This window comes from Anabrus simplex, chromosome 3 (genome assembly GCF_040414725.1).
Source record: "Anabrus simplex isolate iqAnaSimp1 chromosome 3, ASM4041472v1, whole genome shotgun sequence".
NCBI classification, from domain to species: Eukaryota; Metazoa; Arthropoda; class Insecta; order Orthoptera; family Tettigoniidae; genus Anabrus; species Anabrus simplex.
The window spans coordinates 448,721,976-448,743,658 of record NC_090267.1 but is presented as its reverse complement, the minus strand read 5'-3'; the positions used below and the strand labels follow the sequence as shown (position 1 = coordinate 448,743,658).

The window sequence follows — 21,683 nt, the reverse complement described above, 5'->3', positions numbered from 1 at the left end:
CGGTGAATACGGAATTAAATATGGGATATGTACAAAATATTTAAGATTTATAAAATATGTAATATTCACAAAGTATGTAATATTCAAAAAAGTATGTAATAAACATAAAATATGCGATATTCACAAAATATGTAATATTTACCAAGTATGTAATATTAAAAAATATGTAATAAACATAAAATATGTGATATTCATAAAATATGCATTATTCAGAAAATATGCAATATTCACAAAATATGTAATATTCACGAAGTATGTAATATTCACAAAAAATGTAATAAACATAAAATATGTGATATTCATAAAATATGAATTATTCAGAAAATATGCAATATTCAGAAAATATGCAATATTCAAAAAATATTACATATTCATAAAATATGTAATATTATTAATGCACTAAATTAAAAAATCGTGCATCCCTTTTTTATGGCTTATGGTTATATGAGAGAGTAAGATTGTTTTAAATATCTCAATATTTTATGACAAGGTCATCGCTGTTTGTTTAGACATTTTATAATAGTCTACTGCTTTGTGTGATGATGCTTGTTGTTTAAAGGGGCTAACAGCTAGGTCATCGGCCTCTAATGGTACGAGGTGCAACGAAATGAAACGATAATTAGAACTTCAAAATGTATCCACTGACTAGAATCTAAAACGAATGGTGATGAAAAAATGACCATGAATCGAATATAACCAGTGGATCTAATGCCTTAGCTTGTGAGATGATGGTTGTTGTCCAAAGGGGCCCAAAATCCAGGCCACCGGCCCCTCTTAGTACTACTAATCACTGGTATGGCAGAACCATCGTGCTCCTCCTGTAGTGATGCTAATGACAGGTAATATAGACCCATCTTATGTCGCATCACTCGCAGGTAACACAGACCCATGGTGTTCGTCACATCAGGGTATTACTCACAAGCAACGCAGACCCATGGTGTTCCTCACATAAGGGTACTACTCACACGCCACGTAGACCTATAGAGTTCCTCATAAAGTGGTTCTACTCATAGGTAACGCAGACTCATTTTGAACACAGTGGAAGCAACACGTTCGAACGCAGCGCTCGGCACCTTCTCGTGCTGGACTCTAGTCTGTGCAGCCGAACGCCCGCTCCACCGCCATGGTGAGATGCACACGATCACAGGCAACGCCCAGACCAGTGTTGTTCCTCACATAATGATACTGCTTCTAGGTAACGTAGTTCCATGGTGCTCTTGGCATGGTGCTACTAATCGCAAGAAACGTCGACCCATGGTGTTCCTTATGTAATGGTACCAATCACAAGTAGTCTCATAGTTCTAAGTCCACCATCCCTTGGTCTCCCCTTTCAGTCTCCTCTTACGACAGGCAGGGGATGCCGTGGATGTGTTCTTCGTATCCATCCCGCACGCACAGGTGGTACTGTTTTGTAATTTTGACAGTATTAAATAATCCAATTAAAGGGGTAGTCAAAATACTTCAAATATAAAACTATGCAGTGTAAATTGCGGAGTATATTTCACAGTATATTGTAGCTAATTTTCTGTTACCCTCATGCCCTGAAAATGAAACAAATAAATGTTACTAAATAAAGTTAATATAGAATCTGTCTTTAAACTCCTGTTAAGTAACACGGATAGTACGGTAACTTTTTTGATCGTGATGCGCAGTGTGTCATCAGGTACTTCTCCATGTTTTCCATTGTGATGTTTCAGCGCCGATCAGATAACATTCTCTTGTAGGCTGAAAAGGATCGTTCAGCATCGCTCACCGGTGCATATTTTAAAAGATAAAATTCGCTGGGTGAAATATCTTTCGGGAGCTCTTCTTCTTCTTCGCCATTAATGATCTTGCAAACAGATACAGAGCATCAGTAACCTGGATTTTGTTTCAAGACTGCATGGAGTATGTTACAAACTTTGACCAATGAAAGGCACCTAGCCATCCCAGATTCTGAGAAAGATTTGGTGCTGTTCTATGCAGTTGAGGCACTCGGACGTACTATATTTCACAGAAAAAGGGATTAAAATAGCAATTTAAAAGGAATTTTAACTCCAAATTTAGGAATGGAAATATAGTCTATAATAAGGGTGTTTCTTAATTAAGGGCCATTTCTTAATAAAAATAACCAAACATTTTATTTCAAACCACATTTCTTTAGTTTTTACACACGTTTCTTTATTTTTATACATAGTTGCTCAAATGATACTAGTTCTACTAGTTTGAACAGAGACAACAATATGTTTTGTAAGAAGGGATCCTCGTGAATCACCAATAAATGATTGACCTTTTCCGGATGGATTCCACGCTGCCACACATTTATTTCTTAAAACGTGAGCAAGAAACACAAATTCAAGTCCCCGCTCTACACGCGGCAAGATAGCGAAGAGGTCCTAGTGTAGCACCAATCGATCCGCATATTTCCAGGGGAGGGGAGAATGATTAGCTCAGCGGCTTAACTACTGGCTTCACATCTGGAATGCTGAGGCTCGAATCCCGGTCGATTCTTGGTCGAGATTTTCATCTCAAGGATCACTTGGCGTCAAGAAGGGCACTGCCAAAACCAAAATAAGCCTCGGTGGCTCCAGTGACCCCATAAATAACCACGATAAGCTGAAGAAAGTTTAGAATGTGTCTGTTTCCAAAGAATATGAAACAATACTAGTCATTTCTACTTTTGCGGAGTTGTACCCTCTAAAGAGAGGAAGTCAAAATTCTGAGATTTGATATTGTTATTTTATCTCAGTTTGCAGAATAACTTAATAAATTGCTGAATGATATGGATACAGTCATGTAGGAGTACAAGAAATAGGGAAGAAAACCGGAGCTGGAACAGGGGGTAATGCGAAATACGGCGGCTATACACGGGCTCTTATGGGACTAACTCTAGGGAGCTGGCACAGGGGGAAGTGGGCAAGATGACCGCCACGCGCAATCCTCCTCTAACCACGCATGACGACCTCAACACCCTGAGGCAATAGAATGTCTTCATTTTATGGAATACTGTCGAAAGAGGCTACTAAAAGGGACACTTGTCATCTCTTAAAACTATGTTTTGAAATCCCTTTCCAAAGAAGTCTGCCGCCTGCTCTGATAGCCAAGAAAGAGTTCACAGCCGTTTACACTTCTTCATTGTCGTTGAAGCGCTTCCCACCAAGATGACGTTTCAGCTGCCAAAAAAGTGGAAATCTCTCGGAGCAGGTAGGTGATCCACAACTTCTCACCTGAAAGAGTCAATCCGTTCCCGATTCTGGACCACACTGTGAGGCCGTAAAGGAGCAAAATTGCCTTTGTCAGTATGCCGCGTCTTTTTTCTGAACCGCACGTCGGAGACCTAGAAACTTGAGGAAAATCTATTAAGAGTGTGGTTATCGTGAATCTTCTGACTTCAAGAATTTTCGTGTCAATTGCAGTCACCAAATCTTCTGCGATCACAGATGGTCGACCTGAGTGTTCTTCGTCAAAGAAATTGTTACGGCCACTTTTGAACTTCTCTTCATCTACGTAAACAAGGCCTTGAGTTCGATAGTGAATACATCCCTCATAATAGGGTATGCGTCAGAAAGACATCCGACCAAAAAATAAGACCAAACCTACATCAAGTGTTGATCCAATTATGCTGCGAAGGAAGGCCAAGAAGGAGAAGATAAGAAGAAATAACGTGTCCTGTTTTCTACATTCCGTGTTTGAAACCATTGTGATGCCTCCTCTTAATAATTATACACTGCTTTGGCTGCATCGTCCGCTATATTTCCACCATCTTTGCTCACTGTTGTTCGCAAGCTGTCGGTAGCTGTTTCTTGATCGACATTCCTGCATGCTACAAATGAACTTCAGGTAATAAGAGTTCGCATAGAGAAAATGTATATTATAGCAGACAAATCGAGGTCCTATAACCGCTAACAAGGTTTGACCTGTAGCTAAAGACTCAGAGTTCACCAAGTCACGTGTCATACGTCATAACACATTGTCAGCATTCCTTTACTACTCCAGATTGGAAAATACTTAGAGCTTTTTTCACCTTAGCTCGCAAAGTCATTTTCCTTCTGCTGAGAAGTGCATGTCTTCACATTTACTGTAGTCAGTACACCTTCATCGTACACACATTTCCATCAGGGTGAGGATATCTGAATTGCACTTAATCTGTTTAGTTTTGACTTTATGTCAGATCCAGGTTCGAACCCTTGGGAGTGGCATTTACTCTGATCAGCCACATCTCGGGCGGAAGTCCATACAAGAGTTGGCAAAGGAGGTTAGATAGACGACAGTTTAGCACACACATGATGCCTAGACTCAGTTTAAGTCCCCGAGTTCGCCAATGTAGACACAACAACAGCACAGGTTGCTCGGCTCCTACCTAAGGCAAGGGTGTCCCTGGAGGCGCGTTACTCTGCTCGACACCCCGCCACCACGGAATGAAGTATCCTACAAGAGTTGGCCAAGGGAGGTTAGATAGACGACAGCTTAGCACACACACATAATGCCTAGACTCAGCTAAAGACTCCGAGTTCGCTAACCCATGCTCTCTCAAGTCATGTGTCCCTTTTGGTAGTCTATTTAGATAGTATTCCATAAGATGACGACATCCTATTGCCTCAGGGTGTTAGAGGTCGTCGTGCGTGGCTAGAAGTGAATTACGCTTGGCGGTCATCTTGCCCACTTCCCCCTGTGCCAGCTCCCTAGAATTAGTCCCATAAGAGCCTGTGTATAGCCGCCGTATTTCGCATTAGCCCCTGTTCCAGCTCCAGTTTTCTTCCCTACGTCTTGTACTCCTACACGACTGTATCCACATCAATCAGCAATTTGTTCAGCTATTCTGCAAACTCAGATAAGAAAACAATATCATCAAATCTCAGAATTTTGACTTCCTCTCTTTAGAGGGTACAAAGCAAAGCAAAGCAAAGTCACCTCCGTACAGGCCATGAAGGCCCTTGGAGGAGTGGAAGGTAAAGGCTTCCACCATTGTTAACCTCGGCACGTGATGGGGTAGAGTGGTTAGCTCTACGCCCGGCCGCCTTTGCCCCCAGGAATTAACCTGGTACTCAATTTTGGTGTAGGCTGAGTGAACCTCAGGACCATATGCACCTCCGGAAGTGGAAATCTCGTTTCTTAAATTTTACGACTTCCTGACGGGGATTCGAACCCACGTCCTTCCGGGCGAACCGAGCACGCCTTTACCGCTTCGGCCAGGCAGCCCCTCTTTAGAGGGTACAACTTCTCAAAAGTGGAAATTACTAGTATTTTTTCATTCTTTGGAAACAGACACATTCTAAACTTTCTTCAGCGTATCGTGGTTTTTTATGGGGTCACTGGAGCCATCGAGGCTTATTTTGGTTTTGGCAGTGCCCTTCTTGACGCCACGTGATCCTTGAGATGAAAATCTCGACCAAGAATCGACCGGCATTCGAGCCTCAGCCTTCCAGGTGTGAAGCCAGTAGCTAAGCCGCTGAGCTAATCACTCTTCCCTCCCCTGGAAATATGCGGATCGATTGGTGCTACACTAGGACCTCTTCGCTATCTTGCCGCGTGTAGGGCGGGGACTTGAATGTGCGTTTCTTGCTCATGCTTTAAGAAATAAATGTGTGGCAGCGTGGAATCCACCCGGAAAAGGTCAATCATTTATTGGTGATTCACGAGGATCCCTTCTTACAAAACATACTGTTGTCTCTGTTGAAACTAGTAGAACTGAGAAAGTATCATTTGGTCCGCAGCAGTTTCTGCTATGCTAAAAGTAAACGATAAGTCCTATATCAGAGGACTAATGGCCCATTCCTTTCATGTAATGAAAGTTACCAACTTTCCCATTAAAGACATCTACTTCCTTGAAGACTTAATTTCCTAATCTAATATATCCTGCATCACCTGACTTCATTCAAGTGCACTCCAGTACTTTTCTTTTGGACTTCCTATAAGTGCACATGCCGAAAATATCTCTATCAACCACAGAAAGAAAGATGAGGTTGAGTAACCATTAAAAATAGACCAGAACCACAGAATGGAGGCTTTTATAATCAGTCCAAGACATAGCCTGCCACAGATGATGATTAAGGTGACATAATTAACTAGAACCCAGCCAACATTTGTGAAGTGTTTGAATATGAAGTAAATGGTTTCTTTGAGATGTCTATAGTAATAACATTTTTCTTAGTAGAATTGTAACAACTATTGACTTAAATAACATCTGTCAAATAATGTTTTGAGACCGCTTGGTGGCTATGGTCTGACACTGTGGTTATCCGTTTCGAGTCCCGATGGTGGAACATTTTTTCACCGCCAGAAAGTTGGCCGGCAGAGTAGGAGAGGTGATGGTATACAGTACAATTTCTAATCACTGGATTACGTGCCAGGCTGAGTGGCTCAGACGTTTGAGGTGCTGGCCTTCTGACCCCAACATGCCAGGTTCGATTGTGGCTCAGTCTGGTGCTGAAATACGTCAGCCTCGTGTCAGTAGATTTAATGGAACGTAAAATAACTTCTACGCGACAAAACTTCGGCACCTCGGCGTCTCCGAAAACCTTTAAAGTAGTTAGTGTGGCCTAAAGCAAATAACATTATTATCATCACTAGATGGCGTGCCAAAAGCCTAAATTCAATTCCAAACCTCTCCGCAGTGTTCATATGGAGTGACGGCATACGCTGTTGTTTACATGCGTCCGTTGGAAGGCGACGTTAAGCCTTGAGCAGATACCTGGGTGTTATTCGACAGGAGTAGGTTATGTGCCGGCACTGGGCTTCATTCACCCTCTTTCTTCCTATATATATATATAAAATAAGAGTTTTGTCTGTACATTGATCAGAATTTAAAAAGAATGATATTTCTGTATCGGTCATGTCCACACTAACAAGGAAATGCACTTTATAATTTTCTGTAACTTCTGTCTGTCTCGCCTAAAATTTAATTCTCACTTATTTATGTTATTAGTGTTATATAGCATGAAATTTCCGATCATTTATGTCTTATACATTTTTAGGGTACCGGCTTTGATAACAGAGATATTCATGAATTTTTTTGTTGCTAAGTCCATATCAGCGCCGACTCACGAGAAAATGGGTAAACAGAATTAAATGAAAATCGGTATATAAAATCGGGGAATAAGGAACTACAATCTACGCTATATATAATTTTGTAAGACGCCCTAATATTGTAGAGTCGAAAGAAAACTGCATATGAAGGCCTACAATATAGAAAGATCATAATACTGATGAACAATAACATCACATTGACCATTATTTGTTGTGATGTGCTTTGTGTCTTCTATGACCACTCGTCTCCGACAGATGGGATGACTGCTGCGTACCGAGTATAACAGCCTGCCTGAATACTGGCGGGAAGTAGCTATGGAGTTATAGAACTTTCTTCTTTAGCATGCCATTCCTCTGGTTGATAATGTTTCTGATACTACTGGAACGCAACACACTGGTTCATTATGGCATTCGAGCTCTTCAATCTCTACTCTGAGGCACTGATTGGAATAAGCAATATGCACATTTAACGGAAGAATGGCAGAGGAGATTTCACGGCTGTCTGCGGTCTGGTCATTCCAGCACTGGAACTTTGGACTGTTTAATCGGCACCGTTGTACTGTTCGTTAAAAGTGCGAAAATGTGCGGTTTTTCATTTGATCGAGTATTTTATATGATGAAATTGCTTTCAATCACTACATTCTACTGACATCATTATACAGGGTGTTAGGTGTATACCTGCAGATATTTCTTCTAGTAATAGAGAACGATGTGACGAACCACTATATATCAAACTTTTAGTAATTCTCGGAAGTTATTTTCGAGAGCAAAGAGATACGATGTTTTTAGAATAGGTAGTATGCCTTGTTCTTGCGAATGAATAGCTTCCCTTTGAGAACAGGCGAGTCACGCGCCATGCGTGCCAAACTGGTTTCTGTTTATGTTTACGTGCAACAGCTGATCGCTACCTATGCAATGCACGAGATGTTACGTAACATACTTGTCAAACTGGTTTTATGTTTAAGAGCAACTGAGCTACGATAACAACTGAAGGTGGCTACTACAGTAGCGTATGCCTTGTTACGTTACATTCTCGCCAGACTGGTTTCGTAGTTGTCAGTATTCAGTTTCCGTCTTAGGGGCTTCAGACAACCCTGGTCATCGGTTTCGGACCCTGGAGATGTACAGAATTCTCAGCGTTAATACTGGTTCATTTGCTGTTATGTCCTTTAAGGGATTGGGATATGTGTGGTCATCAGCCCCGTGGTCTAGTGAGTATGGAAATGACCTGAAAACCTGAAACGGTGCGGGACCTGTACGAGCGTGTGACATAATTATTGGTTGGGATAGGCGCGCCGGGACGTGAAATACAGTAGATCCCCGTTGTGCATTGCGTAAAGGTAGAAGAAAGATGGGAGGTCCTTACGCCAACGAAAGCAGTCATGGGATACCCGCATAAGTAGCATCGGAATTGAATTATCGAAACACATCGAACGTTTAGTTTCAAAGGAATATTGGACATGTTATACAACTAAATAAATTAAACGTACCTACATTTCGTGCCTCCTTCCGGGCTGAGTTGCTCAGACGGTTGAGGTGCAGGCCTTTTGACTCCAACTTTACAGGTTCGAACCTGGCCCAGTCCGGTGGTATTTGAAGGTGCTCAAATACTGTAGGTCAGCCTCGTGTCCGCAGATTTTCTGGTACATAAAAAGAACTCGTGCGGGACTAAATTCGGGCACCTCAGCGTCTCAGAAAACCGTAGAAGTAGTTAGTGGGACGTAAAGCACTTAACGTTATTATTATTATTATTATTATTATTATTATTATTATTATTATTATTATTATTATTATTATTAGGTCATTAAAAGCTGAAATACGTGGAAGAAAATAGTAAAATATGTGTGGTTTAAGAGGAAACAAGATGAAATGTATGTCACGTGAGTTAGCATCGGTCGCAATAGTTACCTACAGATTACTATGCGTAAAACGAGAACCAGGTCAAGCTCGTGGGGATGAGTCAGCTGTAATCTCGTATTGTGTATAAACATCAAACATACACATAAACAAATATAAGAAACATAAACAAGGTTACACGTTAGAGACATGTAGCTATTAACCTGAAAGCCAGGCCGACGGTCACTTTCATGAGTACAGATGAGTTATCAAATATACACAATTCACAGATGTCGAACATATCTAAGAAGATTCCGCCACAACTATATTACATTTTACTATGATGGTGCTAATAACAAATCGCAGCAGCTATTGGCTTTACGTCGCACCTACACAGATAGGCCTTATGGCGACGATGGGACTGGAACGGGCTAGGACAGGGAAGGAAGCGGCCGTGGCCTTAATTAAGGTACAGCACCAGCATTTGCCTGATGTGAGAATGGGAAACCACGGAAAACCATCTTCTGGGCTGCCGAGAGTGGGGTTCGAACCCATTATCTCCCGAATAATGGATACTGGCCACACTGAAATGAAATGTCGTATGGCTTTTAGTGCCGGGAGTGTCCGAGGACAAGTTCGGCTCGCCAGATGCAGGTCTTTTGATTTGACTCCTGTAGGCGACCTGAACGTCTTGATGAGGATGAAATGATGATGAAGATGGCACATACACCCAGTTCCCGTGCCAGCAAATTTAACCAATTAAGGTTAAATATCCGACCCTCCCGGGAATCGAACACGGTCCCCCTGTGACCAAAGGCCAGCACGCTAACTATTTAGCCATGGAGCCGGACTTAAGCGACTGCAGGTATCGAGCTCGGTAAATCGCAGCAGATTACGCTACTGCGTGTTGAGATGATGTCGGTAGAATACAGTATACCTGTTAAGACATAAGGCTGCAGTAGAAGAAGAGGAAGAAGAAGGTAACGAGAGCCACATAGTCAAGCAGCACACAGCTGAACAACGTGCACATTAGTGACACAGACATAAGAGTGGCGTGGTCGCGGGAACTACAGTCGCATTCGTAACACTCTGTTGTAGAAAAATAATGAACTAACATACAGTACGGGCTCCGTAATTCCAGGTGGACAGTAACAAGACTATCTCGAATAGAAAAGTACGGATTTACGAACGTACACGAAAACGCCTGTGAACAACATAATGTACCTATGTTCAACATTACAGTACAACAGTTTAGAAAACAAAAACATACAAATTGCATTAAAAGAAATGTTAAACTTTCTTTTGTAAATTAACAAAACACTCTAGGCAATCTTCTTAAGTTAAATGTTAACTTATAGTTCCTATTTCAGTAATGATGAATATAAAACGATTTTATTGAATATTTATACGTGACGACGACGACGATGATGATGATGATGATGATTGCTGTCTTAATGTCATCGGCCCTTAAAAACGCAAAGTGTCCTCTGTTTTAACTCGTAGGGAATAAGAAACAAAATATAAATTGCTGGAAGCCTTTCCCGATAGATTCATGAAGGGCGACCCGTGTTCTGTTCTGCCACACGATACACTAGAAGCATATAATGGTATTCGTGGTATTCATACACTGGCATTATTCAAATACTACTACTGATGCTACTACTACTACTACTACTACTACTACTACTACTACTACGAAGTAACTCGCGTACAAGTACGGACGATAATTCGCATCTCTGACAGCTGTTATTCAGGTCAAGGTCAGACAGACCGGTTTCATGTAGGGGTGGGGACAAGCCACATCCCCCTCGCTAGGAACAACAGACAACGGGCATGTGACAGGTCTAGTGCTTTTGTCGAACTGCTTACGTGGAATATTCTCCCACAGTGCGATTTCAATATCTTGGTCTTTTGGGAGTCCAACTCGCCGTATGCAGAAACAACCCGTGTTGACGTGTACGTAAATGAAGTTTATTACGTCAACGAAAGAATGCATGGGATAGAATTTCAAAGTGAGTAGTATCGGAATTGAAATGTCAAAACACATCGAACGTTTTACTTCATACCAGTAAGGGACATGTTATAAAATAAATTAATTAAACGTACCTTCCTTTCGTGCTTCCAACCGAAGAGAACATGTTTAAATGTAAATGAGAACCTTCTAGCTTACTGCTGATTTTGCAGTGCCTATTCAACGTATCAAAATAAACGTTGCCAGGCTGAGTGGCTCAGACTGTTCAAGCACTAGTTTCATGAACTTAGGTGGCTCGATCCTGGCTCAGTCCGCTGGTATTTGAAGGTGCTCAAATACGACCGCTTCTGATTGGTAGATTTACTGGCACGTTAAAGAATACCTGTGGGCAAAATTCCGACACCGCGCGTCTCCATTGGCACGTGAAGATTTATTATTATTATTATTATTATTATTATTATTATTATTATTATTATTATTGGGCGAGTTGGCCGTGCGATTAGCTTGCATCCGTCGAAAAGCCACTAACAATATTATTATAAAAACTGTGTTAGTCTATTATTACTGACTATTATGAAAATAAAAGTTAATCGCCCCACTCAAACTTCGTAGCTCGTAATCTGTCAGAAAACACTAAGGAAAATAGTGAACTTTTAACAGGTCCGAATTATTATTAATATTATAATTGCAGACATGTCTCCGAAATGACCGAAGCATGTACTTACAAATTGTTTTACGTCGCACCGACACAAATAGGTCTTACGGCGACGATGGGAGAGAAAAGGGATACAAGTGGGAAGGAAGCGTTCGAAGTCTAATAAAGGTACAGTTCCAGCATTTCCCTGATGTGAAAATGGGAAACTACGGAAAACCATCTTCCCGGCTACCGACAGTGGAGTTCGAACCCACTATCACCAGAATACAAGCTCACAGCTGCGCGCCCCTAACCGCACGATCAACTTACTCTAAGCTCCAATGCCGGTCTGCGTAGCTCGGACGATAGAGCGCTGGTCTTCTGATCCCACCTTGGCAGGTTCGATGGCGGCTCAGTTCGGTGGTATTTGAAGGTGCTGAAATACGCCAGTCTCGTGTCTGTGGATTTACTTGCGTTTAAAAAAGTACTGCTTTACAAAATTCTGGCACTTCAACGTCTTCGAAAACCGTGAAAATTAGTTAGTGGAACGTAAAAGTAGTAGTAGTAGTAGTAGTAGTAACATTATTATTACGGACGTTTTAATTAAACGGGTCCGTTACATTACCTATCGGCACTTACTGTCCAGTAATTAGCCTTCTGTCCACCTCTATGGTATAGTGGTTAGTGTGATTAGCTGCCAACCCCCGGAGGCCCGTTTTCTATTCCCAGCTCCGCCACGAAATTTGAAAAGTGGTACTAGGGCTGGAACGGGGTCCACTAAGCCTCGGGAGGTCAAATGGGTAGAGGTGGTTCGATTCCCACCTCAGCCATCCTGAAAGTGGTTTCCCGTAGTTTCGCACTTCTCCAGGCAAATGCCTGGATGGTACCTAACTTAAGGCCACGGCCGCTTCCTTCCCTTTTCCTTGTCTATCCCTTCCAATCTCCCCATTCCCCCGCAAGGCCTACACAAAACCCCTGTTCAGCATAGAAGGTGAGGCCGCCTGGGCGAGGTACTAGTCATTCTCCACCGTTGTATCCCACGACCCAATGTCTCACGCTCCAGGACACTGCCCTTCAGGCGGTAGAGGTTGGATCCCTCGCTGAGTCCGAGGGAAAACCAACCCTGGAAGGTAAACAGATTAGGAAAGAGAAGAATAAGCCTTCTATTAGAAATGCCCGGCGGCAATTCCACAGTAGACCGAGCTCGATAGCTGCAGTCGATTAACTGCGGCCAGTATCCAGTATTCGGGAGATAGCAGGTTCGAACCCCACTGTCGGCGGCGCTGAAGATGATTTTCCGTGGTTTCCCATTTTCACACCAGGCAAATGCTTGGGCTGTACCTTAATTAAGGCCACGGCCGCTTCCTTCCCACTCCTAGCCCTTTCCTGTCCCATCGTCGCATAAGACCTATTTGTGTCGGTGCGACGTAAAGCATCTAGCAAAAGAAATCCACAGTAGCTATTGTTCCTTCGAGCAATATTCACGCATGGTTGCAACTACGGTTTTTGAAATCTGTCTCATTAATAACAATATGACTGAATACTTACAGCCTTTTCTTTCAGTGTCCACCGTCCTTTCATTGACCTGAAAAGTTTATGAATAAGCATAGACAACTCGCATTGTCTATTGTCAGAAATTCATCGTAGACTGTCGCAATAACAGCACAGAAATGTTGCGCTCATTTTTCATTTACTTATTAACTATTTCCTTTCATTTTGTCAGCTTGGATAACTGAGTAATGCCATTGACATCTTATAAATCACACACAACTACACAATACTTTATTCGCACGTATGTGCTGGTGCGTATCTTCGAGGTCACTGTAAGAATCCTGTGTACATTTCACACAGAGTACCCTAGACCGGTTTTCGAGTACAGCAAGTGGCCTGGCACGTGATTCATCCTCTCCTATTGCCAAGCCTTTAGGGGAAGTGCACAACAACATGTGTTGGCCTGCGATAAGAAACAGGTTCAACAAGCCCTAGACTCTGCTACTGTACTTCCACTACGCGTGGACAGAATGACGTAACCGGCATATCCTGCTACGGCCGTTCAAAACACATTAGGTCCTGAAATATTTGGCTCAGTTATGGGCAAACTAATAGGACAAGATAAAAAGTACATAGCATATATTGTGAGATGTCTTTTTCTTTGCCGACTAGCTTAATATCTGCACGTATACACCTAACACCCTGTATATACCGGGCGAGTTGACCGTACGGCAAGGAGCCCGCAGCTGTGAGCTCGCATCCGAGAGATAGTGGGTTCGAACTCCACTGTTGGCAGCCCTGAAGATGGTTTTCCGTTGTTTCCCATTTTCATAAGGGGAAAATGGTGGGGCTGTACCTTAATTAAGGCTACGGCCGCTTCCTTCCCATTCCCAGAGCTTTCCTCTCCCATCGTCGCCATAATGCCTATCTGTGTCAGTGCGACGTAAAGCAAAATAGCGACATCATTATAATGACCTATGTTATGTTGACTTCAGTTTAGAAAATCACAAAGCCAGTCTTTCTGAGCATTCCGTTGCGAAGCATGGGTGCATCAGCTAGTCATATATAGTCATTCATTTCATCTTATTAAATCCTCTGATGAGACTGACGCCAGAAAGGGCATCCGGTCGTAAAAACATGCCGTATAAAGTCACCTCATTCCCGACTCCGTATCAAAAACATATACCAGACTCTGGGTCTTGTTAGAAGCAAAGTACCTACGTGGAGCAAATGGGCAGCATTAATGAATGCGAGTCATCAGTGCAACTCTACAGGCCAAGGTACCACGACGAGGGATAAAATATTGCTGTACCGATCCATCACCAACAACTCTACAACTCCCGTCAATCGGACAGCGAATATTTTTCAATTCTTTTCAGCAGTAGGGGGTAACGTGTGGCGATGACGTCTTCGTGAAATGGAATATTGGTATGTCGAGAATATAATTTTATTGCCTTCTTCCTTCACATCTGTACAATACATTTGATAGACTTACGAAGTCAAGCTAGTCTCGCTTTCTACTTGACAAGTGTAGTGTCTGCCCGTCCTGCTCAAGCTTCTGCTTCCATATTCGCATAGGATCTTTACGATTGAGGATCAGTGTCAATAGACAGCTATGAATGTAATGTAATACAGTCGGGTTGCAACTGACAGTCATGTAACTCCGCAGTATCTATGCCATAATTTCTCGTTTTAAGTTTCGTTAATGCCCGTCAACCTCCTTTTATTTGCTAGTTGCTTTACGTCACACCGACACAGATAGGTCTTATGGCGACGATGGGGCAGGAAAGGCCTAGGAATGAGAAGGAAGCGGCCGTGACCTTAATTAAGGTACAGCCCCAGCATTTGCCTGGTGTGAAAATGGGAAAGCACGGAAAACCATCTTCAGGGTTGCCGACAGTGGGGTTCGAACCCACTATCTCCCGGATGCGAGCTCACAGCTGCGCGCTCCTAACCGCACGGTCACCTCGCCCGGTCCTGCTCTTATCATTTTAGAAGGAGAATGGACACTCTTCTCTCTGTCCGATTCCTTGGTGAATGTACAAGCCTTATGGCCTTCGGTTCAGCCAATACTGGGTCGGATTCCTGGTCCGGCCGTGTATGTTTGAAATCCTTTGGCTCAGGGAATGGGTTTTTGTATTTGTATCAATTCACGCCTGTTCATATAAACACAAGTTGCACAACGAACCACCACAGGACACACCAGTGAATACATCTCTCTATATAGGGTTGTGTCAGGAAGGGCATCAGGCCGTAAAACAGGAATAATAATAATAATAATAATAATAATAATAATAATAATAATAATACCTGCAACAGGCCAGATATAACTTATGTAGGTAACAAGAACATCTGCTTTACAATTGACCTAGCCTGCCCTAATCCTTACAACATCCTATCAACACAGAAATAAAGAACATGTGGAAGCTCAACATTGTTATCATTACAATAGTGATTGGATCTAATGGTATTATACCAAAGACACTGCACTGGAGCACTTAATCTCCACCCTCTCACTTACAGAGAATTACAAAAAGCAGCAATCCTGCCCACTTGCCATATTGTAAGGAAGTTTATTGGCATGAACCATCCATCATATACAGAAGAACTAATAAAAATCGTCCACTAATAATTTTGAATATTTATGTATAGTAAATGTCCTGTAAAAATCTGTCAAATGTATTTGTCAACATTGTAAGTGTACATACCGGTATGTATGAAGCATATGTGCGTACGTATTAAACATGGTATTTAAATTGATTAAGCATGGCTGACAAGGATAAAATTGCAACGTGAGCATACGTGAGCATGAATACGCAATGGCAGAATGTAACGTAAGTCTGGACTCAGCAACCTAGAGTGGGTCAAGTAAAATAAGGTAGGGGGAATGGAATGTGCAAGGGTTTGCGTGTCTAGTTAAGAGAGGCATGAAGGTCTTTGACATTCTTAACACTGCTGATTTTATTTCAACTTTATTATGTATTTTAAATATGTTTATTTCAACTACACATTCTGGGAAAACAACAGGAATATTCAGCAAAGACGTTGGACGTGGCATGAAAGGGCCGAGGATGACTACCGTGGTGACCCTCACTTTGGGGGTTACGTTTCCGGAGTATCTGAGGAATTTTATGGCATGTCCATGGAGTACGTTCGATTTTTTATTTTTATTAATATTGTTTTGTTTGCTTATTTTTGTTCTCTGCGTGTTTTATTTTTCTTTTCTTTTTTCTGTACAGTATGTAGAGTTTGAAAGAGTGAATTTTGGCATGGGCTGAACATGTTATTTTTCTCATTTAAAGGATCAAATGGTTATTATTACTGTAGATCTAGAGAAAAATAATAAAGTATCAAAGTATCAAAGTATTAAACAGTACTTCTCCCATGTACATTTTACCGAAGAAGCACATAAACGCAATTGTACAATTATTGTGAAATAGGTGTCTAAATAACAATAACTACTGAACACGTGCTGCTCCTCAACATTCCTTAGAAACAGGTCAGATAACTCGTCTTGATATGCCTGCCGCAATCATATTGTTTAGCCAGCCCTTTCCAATAGTTTTATGAACATTTAATGCCAGTAAATAATAATTGATTCAACAAAAAGCGCTTATCAAGAAAACTTAAAATAAAGCACTACAACACAGTAGTGAAACCAGAATGCCTTCATGCCAGCGAATGTCTAGCACTGAACTACAAGCTTGATAAATTAGAAATATTAGAAAGAAGAATTATAAGGAAAATATTAGGTCCTCTACGAATTGCAGAGTTTTGGAAATTAAGAAGTAACAATGAAATTTACCAGAACGTAGAAAACATATCAGAAACAATAAGAAAAAGGAGATTGCTATTTCTTGGACACATTTACAGAATGGATGACAATAGACTAACTAAACGAATCTTCAAGTACCTTTGGGAAAAGAAATCAACTACCACCTGGATTCAAGAAGTCAAGAAAGACCTGGAAAGGAACAACATACGAGAAGAAGAATTATTGGAAAGAAGGATTTTTATGAAGAAAGTCTTACAAATGGAAGGATTCCAAGGGAGGAAGGAAAAGAAAACCGGCACAAAGTGGACTGAAAACAGGAAAAAGAAACACAGTGAAACAATGAAAGAATACTGGAAGAAAAGGAAAGAACAACTAAGGAGGAACAATTGAAATTGTAACGTGGTCCTTAGAGGGCCGGAACGCAAGAAGAAGAAATTGCTTCATTCGTAATTTAGTTCATAACACTTCTTTCCATACCTTATTCTCTGTGCTTCGACCATTCTACCGTATCTGGATCTTAACATTTTCGAACGATCTTTCCCGAGATAGTGCAACATACAATTGGCCGTGACTCAATACTAGTTCGGGGAAGTAGACACCCACTTTTTCAAGAATTTATCCCTGCGCTTTAGTAATGGTCATACAGAAGGCTAGTCGACTTGATACCTTCCCGACTGTACGCACGGAGACTGCTTTCTCTTAGGAGTACTTTTGAGTACGGAAAGAAGGCAGTTAATTCATAGTATTGTACCATTACGTTATAGTCGAAGCGATCGTACGCACAGAAAAGTAGCGGACAAAATGGAGCGCGGCAGCTTCATGCAGCACAAACACATATGATGTATCACTGAGATACAAATCAATCTCCGGTAGAAGGCGGAGACTTATAAAAGACCATCGAAAAGGAGTTTCAAGATGGAACAACTATTATCTTGAAAAATAATTGAATTCAATTAATTCTTACTACCTTGAGAAAGAAGATCGCTTTTAAAAAAAGTAATCCATTTGGAACCAAGAAGAGGTTGTTAATCAACGAACAGGAGGTGAACTGTGAAGTAAAAATATAAATATTGACGAAGAATTCAATTATACGAAGCTGAAGACTAAGTCAATACGTGGAGAAACGTGTACCTTTCAATTTAAAATATTGGAGAAGAGAAATATACGGACCGTTGCAAGATTGAAGAGACAGGGCGAATTCTAGCACTATTAGTGGCTGAATATAATCAAGAATAACTAGAAGCACTAGTCAACGTGAAGGAAAAGATCTATTTAATAAGAATAAACCGCATTTGAATTCATATAAGGGCGCAAATTTCGAGATATAAGAGAAAACACTAGCATTTATTCATATCTGTTAAAAGGCTTAAAATGAAAGAATTACCTATTTATTCTGCCCGAATAATATTGTTTACTTCTTGCATGGACACCTGCAATATGATGAGAACCGCCTAAACTGATGGAGGAAGATTGCCCAAGCCACCATGACGGAGACCAATACTGCGATGCCCAGTAACCAGCTGTGACGTGTCCGGAGGTGGAATCTAACTACACAGAGATGGCATAGCATACAAGCAGAAGCCAGCAGCGGCCGGAGACGAGACGATATAAGAGATAAGTTTCCTATATATATATATATATTAAAAATTAGTAGTAGTTGTTGAAGTACATTAAAAGCAGTGGAGTGTTACCTATAAATGAATTATATGTGCCAAATTGTGAATGTCAGTGGTAGATCTTAAGCATTTAAGAGTGAGTGTGTGCCAATTTAAGTAACAGATATACTCAAAATGAAATAATAGGTTATTGTCAACATACGTGAAGTGTGTATATCGATTTTAACGTACCAATCTACACGGAGAGTTTATTTAGCTATGAACTGGGTGAAATTGAGAAGAATGTACATGAATTGCAGAGTATAATCTAGTTTTTGAGTATACCAAATCGACAGACATGGCCTTTATTATACGAAGAAATGTATCATATTGGGAATACGCGTTTATTAAGAAGAATATATCGTCGAGGGAGTATCGAACCGTAACAAAGATGATATTTAAAGGAAGCGAAATGAAAATATATATAGACTATATTCAGAAGGATTAATAAGAAGAGGTATATGCGAAATATGTGGTAATGAGAGTATTGAGAGGTAATGTTTGTTTCGTCGTAAGGTTTAAATGAAGGAAGTTGTTGTTACGGATTCATATGATAGATATTGGTAATGCATGATAAATAAAATGAAGGCTATAAGGTTAGGTCATGTTGATGTGAACATAAAGCTACAGTCCAGCTGATTTAATGTCGATTGGTGATATAACGTGAAAGATTATGTATAATTATTGACTTTCAGATACTTATTGGTGTAGATGTAGGGACATTAAGAATTATCGCCTTACAGAGAGTGAATGTCTCTCAAATAAACTGCAGATTGAAGAATTAAATTACATCGCAGTACTGGCACAGCGGTAGACAAAATGAGATTATTCATCATTAATGGTGGCACATATATAAATGATTGGCAAAATTTCACAGTTAATGTCCATACATTATTTTATGAAAGGCACTTATTGATCTTATGTATGATTTCCACTGTCGTGAACGAATTGATATAGCAATGTCTAGTCAATATTTCTAATTAATGATATTTTAGAGTGTGGTAACAGTTTAAAGTCACAATGAGGAAACTTGTTGATTATCTCGTATCTCGTAAGGTGAATACGAAGCCCCAAATATGAAAATTCCTCCATATCCCAACAAAAATATAGAAAATGACCTTGTAAAAATAACCCCATGACCAATTATCAATTTTATTAAGCAGTTTTGGAACAATAAATGTTATTATTCATGTTATTGACATGGTAGAACTTTAGTTTTTCATTGTTTGTACTGCATCATAAGTTAGGAAGGCGAAATGATGCATTTAATTAATTCAGTGAAGCAATAAATGGCAAATAATGAATGTAAGAATACAGAAGACCCCATTTCAACTATGTTGACAGCAAGAATCACTGTATATAAGATAGTTAATTATCATATACCCATTTTATTTTCTCTACAAGAAATATTTCAATTTTATTTTCTTTTATCCAAAGTAAGCATGCGAATAAATTAGTGTAAAGATTATTTCTAAATTTTTATTCTGAAATATAGGTAATGATATGCAGCTGTAAGGTAATATATAACTATTAATGACGGGAATTGTTGATGTAATATAACGAATGATGAAATGCACTGGTAGAGTTTGGGGGTTGACTAATATTTAATGCACATGCTTTTACTCTTCAACGGAACCTGCGATATTGTCATTATATTTTAAGGACGATGTTAATATCTTACCCTGAGGAGCTGACGGGAACTTATACCAATCCTTTACTTGGATTAGGGGAAGGATGTAGTATGAAATATGTCTTTTTTTTTAGAGTATTACAAGTATTTATATGAAGTGACATCCGACTTCATGGCTAAATGGTTAGCGTGCTGGCCTTTGGTCACAGGGTTCCTGGGCTCGATTCCGGGCAGAGTCGGGAATTTTAACCATAATTGATTAATTCCATTAGCATGGGGCTGGGTGTATGTGTCGTCTTCATTATCATTTCATCCTGATCACGCAGGTCGCCTAAAGGCGTGAAGTCAGAACACCTGCATCTGGCAAGCCGAACTTGTCTTCTGGCACTCCCGGCAGTAAAATGCCATACGCCGTTCCTTTTTCCTTTTACATCCCATGTGACGCTCAGTCACTGAATACTTTACGAAGCATAATAAATAAATAACAAGAAATTTTCAATATTTATTATTATTCGTTTTTAGAAGAGACGATGGTTCCTTTAGCTGGTGTTATTGTGTAAATAAACACGGGTAGTAATACAAGAAAAAATTAATACTCAGCGCGGACTTGTGTGTTGGCTAATTCCGCGCAAGTTGTTTATCTACGGAACTTCAACATTCTCTCGTCGCTACAGCCACGAAATTTCACGCGCAAGAGGAGGGTAAACTTCGTTAGAGGCTTAAATAAGTAAACAGTGTGTTTGCTCACCAAGGCGTGTTGCAGGTGTGCGTCAGCGTGAGGTAGCGAGCTCCGAGCTGATACAGCATCCGTAGAACTCCAAGGCTAGAACCAAGAGCGTGACCTCCTTCCACTCCTATCAGACTGGCCAGCAGACCAGCCTCATGAGTTTGTTCTATACCTGAAACAGAGGAAATAAGAATGATTGTAGTAGCAGGTCACATTTGATTTGGCATCCTTGCGAATACCAGGCTGAATTTCAGATCTCGAGCTTCTTCCATCATGATCAAATTCGCCAGTAGTCTGGCCGCATGCATTGCTCTATACCTGAAAGAAAGGAAATGTGAAAAATTTACAGTGACCCAAAATCCGTTAACATTTGAAGAGGCAATATTTCGCGGAATATTGGAGGTAGGGAGGTAATAGTTGACACACATGATTGGCATGACATGGGGATTTTCTGACACCAAAATAAAGTACACAAAATGACCAGCAGATGGCGATGGACAGCAACACGTAAGTGATGCCGCACGAGACTCGTGTACGGTATAAAAGAGCTGTCGTGAGAGAGGGCGTGGTTGGTGGATGTAGAGTGAGTCTCGGCTATACCGTGGCTTTACGCCTTTGCGTTCGGGAGATGGGGCAGGGCTGGACCTCACGGCTGGCCCCAAACTTCGGCTGTCCTGAGAATGGTTTTCCGTGGTTTTCCATTCTCCTGTACTAAGGCGAATGCCGGGACAGTTCCTAGTATAGGTCACGGCCGCCAACGCTCTACCGTTCGTGCCACTCAGACCGACGATTTTCCATTTACTTTACAAATAAATTAAGTCGTTCTTAAATTTCTCATCGCTAATCCTCGACGTCTTAATGGGGGGGGGGGGGGGTAGTACATGAATACCAGGTTTATGCATAAGTTTCTTACCGGTTTTTGTGGTAAAGAAAACACGTAATTTTTAATGAAAATTCA

The 21,683-nt window shown here is 40.9% G+C and overlaps 1 protein-coding gene across 1 annotated transcript in view; it reads right to left on the bottom strand.

The window, feature by feature from the left end:
- The window catches only part of LOC136866497 (dipeptidase 1-like), an 852,481-nt gene that overhangs the window by 331,512 nt on the left and 499,286 nt on the right, over positions 1–21,683 (bottom strand). The window contains exon 4 of the mRNA XM_067143524.2: positions 20,747–20,897. Within this exon, the coding sequence (XP_066999625.2) occupies positions 20,747–20,897 (151 nt within the window). The remainder of the gene's footprint in view (positions 1–20,746; positions 20,898–21,683) is intronic.